Source organism: Sinocyclocheilus grahami, unplaced genomic scaffold (genome assembly GCF_001515645.1).
Source record: "Sinocyclocheilus grahami isolate Dianchi unplaced genomic scaffold, SAMN03320097.WGS_v1.1 scaffold12.1, whole genome shotgun sequence".
In the NCBI taxonomy this organism is placed as follows: Eukaryota; Metazoa; Chordata; class Actinopteri; order Cypriniformes; family Cyprinidae; genus Sinocyclocheilus; species Sinocyclocheilus grahami.
Window position 1 is genome coordinate 180,750 of NW_015505191.1, and position 9,743 is coordinate 190,492.

At 37.1% G+C, this 9,743-nt stretch overlaps 1 protein-coding gene across 1 annotated transcript; it reads left to right on the forward strand.

The window, feature by feature from the left end:
- Positions 1 to 842: 842 nt before the first annotated feature.
- eda2r (ectodysplasin A2 receptor) lies at positions 843 to 9,437 on the forward strand. Its single transcript, XM_016289462.1, has 7 exons — positions 843 to 1,014; positions 1,466 to 1,556; positions 2,598 to 2,776; positions 2,969 to 3,057; positions 4,515 to 4,682; positions 4,796 to 4,900; positions 8,432 to 9,437. Exons 2-7 carry the CDS (start codon positions 1,473 to 1,475, stop codon positions 8,827 to 8,829), a joined length of 1,023 nt encoding a protein of 340 aa, XP_016144948.1. The 5' UTR covers positions 843 to 1,014; positions 1,466 to 1,472; the 3' UTR covers positions 8,830 to 9,437.
- The last annotated feature ends 306 nt before the right edge of the window (positions 9,438 to 9,743 follow it).

The following is a 9,743-nucleotide window of genomic DNA, read 5'->3' on the forward strand; positions in this document are numbered from 1 at the left end:
GAGGTTGTATCAAAGCATAGCTCAGTAGCTTAGTACATATAAGAAATATATATTTAGTTTCATTTGTCTGAGTACAAGGTTTTATTTTTTCAATTTTGCACCGTTTTGTCCCACTTCTCAAGAATGACTGGTATATTGTCACATATTTTTCAATAGCCTACATGAAAGCAGCCATTCCTTGTGTATTATTCAATATATTGTAATATATTTACACAATATATTATTCTTTATAATTTCTAATATACTGTTATCTCATTTAATATATTGATCATTCATAGATTAGGAAATATATTTTCTTTGCTTAAGGGAAGGCATAGTAAACATGGCCTGCTCTGGTACTTGCTGAGCTGCAGCGTTCAACTTAAAGTAATGCAGTCTAATAATGGAATGCAATAAAATACAATGTACTGTAATGTAATATAATGTTATGAGCTACAAATGAAAATGAATTGTTGTGCTATTTAAGTTTTATTAAGCTGTGTAGAGTCATTGATTCATTCATGTAAATTCATCATCGCCCCCTTTTGTCCTTAAGAGGCTGCTGCAGCGAGATAAACCATGAAATTCTTAAACCGAGTAAAACGATCTTAGACCACATTCATTTGAGAGAGAAAAAAACTTATATCATCACATTTTGAGGAACAGGACTGCGCAACAAGTTTTCAAACGGGTATCATGTTATATGAGATTTCTTATTCAGGCTTTTGTGAGAAATCCCTTTGAATCGCAATTTCCATTCAAGAGCATTTCTCAACGAAACGGACTTTGACTGAGCCCGGCCCGCACATCTTTTCTTCTGCGGCTTTAGCGGATTTCAGTGACAGCAGTGCGAACATGTCGGGGCATGCCTGTGTGTCCCAGCGCGCAGCGCCCTGTAGCGCACCGGGCAAATGTGCCAGCCAGTCAACTTCAACCGCAAGCGAAACTGGACCGAATTTGCCCAAAGCCACAGAAGACGATTACTTTAATGGGACAGAGAATTAAGTGACTGCTGAGATTTGCCCCTGCTGCAATGTAAGTGTGGATGAAACGGTCCCTAATACGTGACTTTACAGGAGATTCATGATAGCGGTGCATTGCTCTCTACTTTTGTATCATAGCAGTGTGCCCTACTTAGTTCAGTTTGACCACTTCTCACTTTTCTTGTATTTTATGCCTCGGTTAGATTATTCCCAACAGATCATTTAACTGAGGTATTTTTGTATTAGATGGCACCTCGATGTGTGCTCTCGCTTGATCTGTTTCTCTGTGTTCTGAGATCTGGAATGGATGAAAATGAATGGACATTAATCTTTATTATTGAAACGAACGTAAATAGCTGACTGTAGCCTATATACATTGCAGGAAACTAACGAAAGCTTTTTCCTTAAAAAAAAAAGCTATTAATTCGCTATAGTGAAATGGACTGTAAATTCTAAGCAAAATAATCTATCTAATATTACCCCCCCCCCCCCCCTTCTCTTAGATATGGAATGGATTGCTCGATGGACGAATATTACAACGGTGGACAATGTCACAAGTGCCCACAATGTCCACCTGGTCAAGAACTGAAAGAGGTGAGAGAAAGAGCGATATTGTGTGTGAGTGAGCAAGAGAAATGCCCTGCTGTGTATCCATCATTTCAGGATTACTGTAAAGCAAACATTTGAAAAGTCATTCACTTTATTAATCAACATTTGAGAAGCCCAGAGGCTGTGTGAAGAAAATAACACCTATAATTAACCGTCACTTATTTTTAAACACATTTAGATAAACTAGCATATGAATCCCAGCAGTCAAAGTCAGCAACCTGTTTGACTGACTTTGTAAGACAATATATAAGTAGATACTGTATTTATAAACACTTGATTATGCAGGGAATGTTTATCCTGCTGGAGGTGGGGACAGCTTCGACAAGTGGGGACACCAGCTTCTAAAGTTTGCTGGTCTTAGCTGGTGCTCAGTTGGTATAGCTGGTCAGCAAACTGCTCTCCCAGCCTGAAAACCCAGCTGAAAACCCCAGTCTGACAAATCTGGAAGACTAACTAAGGCCAGCAAATCAGCCTATAGACTGGTTTATGCAGTTGTTTTTGACAAGTTAATCCAAATATTCCCATATAGTTTCTCATTTTGGCTAGTTTATCAGGTTATTTTGTAGCAAATGTTGGACTGATGGTTTAGTAGTCCTTGACATACAACTTAAGGATAAAATTATTTTTTCATTTATAATTTCTAAGCTATTTAATAGCTACATTATCAATATTTTGATCGACAGTGTGTGTGTGTGTGTGTGTGTGTGTGTGTGTGTGTGTGTGTGTGTGTGTGTGTGTGTGTGTGTGTGTGTGTGTATAAACCATAGACTATATTAATAAAACACAGAAAAGTATTGATAATGTTACTTTTTTTTTCAAATAATTGATTAAAATTGGCAGAGCCCCAAATTGTGGACTATGTAAACATGCTGTGGTATCATATCCCTGCCACCAGAGGCTTACACATGACCTTAAATGACTTGCAAACAGGGCAAGGTTACAAAAGCTGTGTTCTCAGAAAAAAATGGACACATCCAATGTACTTATCGTGTTACTGATTATGTTTGTGTGCTTGTGGGCGATTAGGACTGTGGTTATGGCGTAGGAGTGTCGGCAGTGTGTGACGTATGTGAAGTTCGGTGGTTTAAGGAAGTCTGGGGTTCTCACCCTTGTGCACTGTGCCAGAACTGCCGCAGACTCAACAGACACCAAATCAAGCACTGCACTCACACAGACAATGCAGTGTGTGGAAACTGCCTCCCTGGGTGAGACTTTCTCACACATACACACAAAACAACCTTTATGACATATGACGTTTATAACTGATAATTGTGATCAACCCACACACGACTGATTGCATGCAACTTCACACCCAAAACTTCATAGACTCACACACACACACACACACACCTGTATCCTGGTTTTCAAACCGAAACCTTTTTTTTCTCTAATGAAAGTTTCTACAGCAAAATGCGACTGGATAGACAAGAAGATTTGGAATGCCTTCCATGTGGCCCCGCACCCTTCAGAAACATACAGTGTAGCCGTGAGTACCATACTGATAAATACAACTTACACCAGCATGACTGACTCCAAGCACGGTGTCAAGTTAAAAGCGTGTCTCCAGACCCCCTGTGTTCTGTTCTGTTTTGCTTCATCCAACTGTTTTTGAACAAAATGCATTCTATTTAACTGCCCCATAAGCAGAGCTCAATCAGAGAGGGCAACCCTCTATGGACACCTTAGAATGATGTACACACAGAATGATGTCTGTGAATTGTCTGTTTTGATGAGCATTCACGTCAACACACTTGGTTATGTGAACAGAAGCAGTTGGGAGAATATCAGATGTGTATCAGTATATTGCATTCGTGCATTCGGTTTTAAGTGGACAGCATGTTAATCAAGCAACAAAAGAAAGAGCGAAAATCTTTCATGCTTAAAGACACATTTTCTTCACATTTTCATCCTCTAAAATTTGTGGTACTCTCTTCACCCCTGCTCGCACTCATTCTTTCCATGCTCTTATCTGAGCTTCAGTACTTTTACCTCTTTTCTCACTGTTTTATCTCTATTCTCTTTATTCTCTCAACGTGATTACGGGTTAAGTAAGGGAGAAGGTATTTATCCAGCAAGGATCAGTCAATGCTCTTTGAAAGTGCTCAGCATGGACTGAGGGTCGATCCTCCCTGAACCCACATCATCATGGATTGACAGAGGTCTTTTAGCATTCTGCTGATCAGATACACCACCAGCAACAGGAAGAGGGGTGCTTAGAAAGAAAGGGAAGGCAACAGAATAAGGCAGCTGCAGTTGTTGTGTTTTTAAAAGCAAGACTCATTAAAATTTGCTGTGCTATTGATTCATATCCTTATAGTTGTTGATGAGTGCAGGTTCTAAAAACTTAGGAATCTGTTGATTGTGTTTTAAAAGAAGAGTTTACATAGACAAGAAAATTCCATCAGGATTTATTCACTCTCATGTCATTCCAAACCTATATCGTGCTTATTTTAAGTGGAACACTAAGAAGAATTTCTTGAAGAATATGAAAAAATTGTGATCATGTTTGTTAAGTTTCAAAAAAGGCACAAAAAGTAATTCATTGGACTTGTGTGTTATATTTCAAGTCTTCTGCAGCCACACAATTTATGTAATGAAATGGAGTTGTTAATGACTAATAATAATCTTCCTCTCCAGTGATCATTGAGTCAGTGAGTCACCTGAGAACTGAATCTTTAAACAAATCATTATTTTGACCACAGATTTTTTTTTTCAATTGTCTGTTTCATATAAATCAGTCAGATTAATGTTTTTACTATTTACTGACATAGTAAAAGACCCAAAACATACAACCTTCAAAGTACTTAATTACCAAACCAAATAAATAAATACAATTACTGAATTACCTCTTCAACAAAAGAAAGAAAGATTAAATAATGACAGAATTTTAGAATGAAAGTTGATCTTGGTAGTATGTGTTCTAACTGATTCTTCCACTTTTAGGTGAAGGGGGGACTGGTGTTGCAAAAGCCCAGACCTCAGCACCTCCCATCCAAAATGTATCGTCCATATTGACTGCTTGTGCAGCAACAGCTATATTAACAACCGTCCTATTTACAATTGTGTGTGTCACCTACCAGACACGGTCTTCACTTCGGAAAACATGCAAACGTATGAATATACATACACTGAATATACAGTACATACAACAGTAATCCACTAAACCACTTGGTGTGGCTTAAAACATAAATGTAACTCAGATTTCATTCGACCTCTACTCTCAGGTTGTTTATCACCAGTCAGTAACGGTCACCGTGACAGTGATGCAGCTTCGGTTCCAATGACAACCCTGCACACAGTGATGCAGGACACAGAAGTGGACACATCAAGTAAGTGTGCATGACAGGCTTTGAGTTACAGCTTGATTACAGACACAATGAGAATGTGATGTAAAAAAACAAAAAACAATTCCGGCTATACACCACATGGCAAAAAAATCACTTTCAAAAAGAGATTCAAGCTATCCGCAATTCGCCATTTTCTCTATTTTCACAATGTCTTTTCAAATGTGTTTCAGAAGAGTAGAAAAGAATAATTCATATTTTTAACTAGACCACAAAAGATGATTTAAAAAAAATGTCTAGCATGCTCGCAATCCATATAAAGGCAGTGGATAGAGATTAGCATCAAGTTTTCAAAAATAGATGAAAAATATCACAGAATTAGGGATGCAACGAAATGAAAATTATCATTTTTTCCTTATGTATTTTGCCAATTTTTTTCACCAATACATAAATTAAATAGCCAAAATGTGTTTTTTACTGTTTTGTCTTGTTTTTCAAAGAAAAAAACAATTATTTCAAAATATTTACTTAACACTGAATGTTTTCTAACATTCTAGCAGACATTATACCAACAAAGCACAATTTAACTTAAAATGAATAAGTTAGTAAAATAATATTCTTGGGCCATTTTTGAGACTTGAATCAGGTATGCATTTTTTTTACTGTACAAATAAAAGCAGCCTTGCTGAGCAGAAGATAATTATTTACAGATCCCAATTTGAACACTATGTGTGAATGTTATAATAAATGTATTAATAGTAGGGGTGCTCCGATAGATCAGCTACCGATCACTATCGGCCGATAATCACGTTGGGATGATTGATCGGCGGTCTCTAAAAGGCCGATCTCAAAAAAACGATCTCAAGCTGATGACGCTGCCGTGAAAGGTTTGGCACGACATGCAGCGGCACCGTCTCAGTCTCTGTCCGGCGCGGGTGAAATAATTGTAATGCTTTTTTCATTAAATAACTTATAAAGTAATTTGAAAACCTTGTGTGAGACGTAATTTCACAAATCGCCGCGTGCGTAAATTGCATTTCTTTTTAATTCTTGCCAGTGTTTAACCATTCAGTGCTCGCACGCTCTCCTGGAGACTGTGTGCTCGTGCACACTCGAAGCGCACACACATAATGCCAGGTTCACATTATTCTGTTTGCAGTGCATACGTGGTGCAGTGCGTTCAGGAGCGGTGCGTCTGCAGCAGTGCAGAGATCGATTTCACACCGAGTCTATTTTTGCTGCCTGCAAGCGCTGAATTAAAGTAACAGCACATCGTTTGCAGTAAATATGAACATGGATTGACACGAAAATTTAGTAATTACACCATAAATGCATATTATTAAAATCTACTGTGTTTCACAGTCAACACATGTGGCTTTTTGGCTAGGTTTAAAGGGAAAGAGCATTTTTAGATAAACAAAGCAAAAATAGATGGCACTCGTGGAGGTAGGAAAACAAAGTTCTTTATGAACCGCAGGAGTGCTTGTAATAAAGATTTAAAGGCAAAAGGAAAGGCAGTAGAGCTGACTATTTCTGTCAATGGTAAGTTTGTGATAACATAAGAAAAGTAACTTAAATGTTTTGCCAATTGCTTGAGCAACTTAATATATAAATCTAGAAGTAAATGCTAAAGTAAAAAGCACTGAATAATGTGTTGCTTATATTTATTGTGCCTAAACATGTCTTTGAAAGATTGTATTACTGTACTGTGTAAAAAAAAAAAAGAATTGCAATGCTGAAAAAGCATTTTCAGTGACAATGTTTGGATTTGAAATCAAAATAATGGATAAATATTGTTTGTGGTAAACAGCCTGATTCAGTAGCGGACTCCTGTGTGAAAGCTGCTTCCCCTCTCACAAGAGTCACCTAAGAGGGGAATTATCCCATTTTCAAAAATGAAATTCAGGCCCTGAATAAATGTCTAAAAAATCCTGATTGGAGTATCACTATAAATAGTTATAAATGATAAAAAGAAGGCTTTAAAAAGATCGGTATTGATGATCGGTATCGGTAGATACTGCTTTCTGTGATCGGCGATCGGCCTCAAAAATCCTGATCGGAGCACCTCTAATTAATAGAGCTGTTGTAATTATTATTATCATTATTATTGTCTTTTTTATTTTATTTTACAGAACAACAGTAAAATTACAATACTAACATTTATGAATGTCGATGGAATTCTTGCTTTTTCTCAGCTTTTATTTTGGCAGAAACCCGCAGGAAGTCCTCAGTGCAGCTGACAACAGATTTATAAATGATTGTCATTACGAGTTTGGGAAGATATTTGTCGCACATATCGCATTGTCACATGCCTTTAAAAATGTTCATAAATTCATAAAAATGTTACTGAGCAACTGACTGTTTCAGCACATATTTTCCTCTCGCTTTGGACTTTGAACCCTGGCAAACAAGCAGATAGAGCCGCGAGCTTGTGCAGCGCTGTCAGAATACGTGCAATGCGTGCGTATATTAGAAAACATAACGTTCTGCAATTTATTTACTAATTGTTTAAGGCCATTTCATGATTTCAATCATACAGTAAAAAGCAACAACCACCCTTCCACTTCTCATCGAAGACATGTGATGCAGTACTAAACAGTCTCTCGCTGTCAGTGCTTGTAATGATTTTTGCATCTTTCTCTGACAGTTTTAAATACTTCCACACTGCCGACATGTTTGCTGCATTAGTGCGTGTTATCATTATCATGTGCTTTTAACATTATTGTTCAGTACAATTTATTTTTGTCTTTTCGCTGATCCTGCCGAACACCGAAAGAGCTTTTTTTTTTGCTATTGTCGGCCGAATAATTTTGGTTGCCGAACATTCGGTGCATCCCTACATCATGTGCCATATATTCCAAGTGTTCTGGGGGTATATGACAGGGTTTGGTGAAAACCAAACCTAAATTTAATGTATTATTTATAGTGCTGGGCAACGATTAATCACGATTAATCGCATCCAAAATAAAAGTTTTTGTGAACATAATGTGTACTGTGTATATTTATTATGTATATATAAAGACACACACACACATACAGTATATATTTAGGAAACATTTACATGTATATATATATATATATATATATATATATAAAGTATATAAACATAACATATTTTTCTTAAATATATACATGCTTGTGTGTGTATTTATATATACATAATAAATATACACAGTACACACACATATATTATGTACACAAAAACTTTTATTTTGCATGCGAATAATCGCGATTAATCGCTGCCCAGCACTAATTATTTAACAACAATTCTGACCTTGGCTGTTGGTCTCTGAAAATGACTTTGTGTTCATTAAATGAAATAATTTACCAACGGGAAAAATTAGCTTAATTTTTATATACGTTCTCTGAAAAGAGAGCTTATTATCGGACACTTTGATTCTCAACTAAATTTATCTTGTTTCATGTATGTTAAGATATAATATTTATTAAGAAATATGGCACCAAAATCATCAGTGCTTAAAATTACATTATGTGTATTTGTATATTTATTTAAAAGAGAGAACGAAAGAGATGTGATGATTGTGTGCCTGACTTGTTTGGTCTGTGTCCCGTAAGATCCTTGCCTGCTATTGAAGCACCCCTGCACGCTTAATGACATCACCACCACGATGACCTCTGATCTTGGCCTGCATAGGTGTGAGGTTCTTCCTCTGATGCGAAGTTCTGCCTGCACAGATCCTGGAACGGGAGTCATCATGCAGGCAACAGAAACACCTGAAGTTTCTTCTTCAGACTCCTCCCTCTCCAGCCAGCATGTCATTCTCACTCAGGTAGGAGGACAGTCTGCAGTGAGGCCCTGCTGTGCCGTAGAGCAGCAAACAGCCTGGGGGCTTCATGCTCCTGTAGAGTGCACTGAACTGGACCTTCAGTATCTCTCCAATGCCCCAGAGCTCCAGACATTCAGACCTTCAGACTTCATAGCCAGAAATATCCCACAGTGCCCTCAGGCCTGATTCTGCAGGACCTGGAGAGAAGAGAGCAAGAAGAGAAGGTGGAAAAGGAGATTGTTAACGTGAAAAGAGATCAGAGCTGCAAACGTACGATTATGGTAATGAGACACTTAAAGAATCAACATACACTCTCAATACATATATGTATATATATCATGTGAAGTTCATTGAAATAAGTGTGCTACTGTAGTTGTTTGAGGTTTCTGCAATGTGAGAAACAGGTGCTTATTAGCACAAAAGGACATTAACAGGAGAGAGGCAGAGAAAAAAAGATCTTCATATGCCTATAAAGTCGCAATTAACAGAAGTAGCAACAGATGTTTCTTCAGTATTTTGATGTACATCTGAGTGAACTGGATTATCAAAGAAGGAAAAAAATGTAGAGTGGGATTTAGTTCTATCCATTGGTTGTTGATTGCTTGTTGATCATTCACAAGAAGATCAATAGCATATTTAAAAATGTTGATTTAATTCCGACTTTAATTGAACACATACCCATTTATATTTAGCGAATAGTTCACACAAAATTTAAATTCTGTCAGTATTTACTCACTCTTTTGTCAATCCAAACATATAAGCTATTATAATGTCAGAATTTTAATTGAGAAAGAGCTGCTTTAAAATAGTTTTTTCATTCAGTGAATGTATAACAGCTGGAAAGACATGAGGGTAAATAAATGATGACAGAATTCTAATTTTTGTATGAACTACACTACCATTCAAAAGTTCAGCATGTGTAAAAAGATTATGGGGGAATTCTGGCTATCACAGGTTGTTGTGTGAACCCACCTTGACTTAAGAATAATTATCCTAATCCTTAAAGCTTCAGGTCTTAGATGTGGCCAAGTGTTTTTTTTTTAATTAAGTATCAAAAATGGAACATGCCACAACACGCGGTATTGTGATATTGCCTGTGA

Bases quoted from the DNA above. Each gene is read 5' to 3' on its own strand.
- eda2r (XM_016289462.1), top strand. From the start codon at position 1,473: ATGGATTGCTCGATGGACGAATATTACAACGGTGGACAATGTCACAAG. The intron at 1,557-2,597 runs GTGAGAGAAAGA...GTGGGCGATTAG, and splicing joins CTGGTCAAGAACTGAAAGAG to GACTGTGGTTATGGCGTAGG. The intron at 3,058-4,514 runs GTGAGTACCATA...TTCCACTTTTAG, and splicing joins CAGAAACATACAGTGTAGCC to GTGAAGGGGGGACTGGTGTT.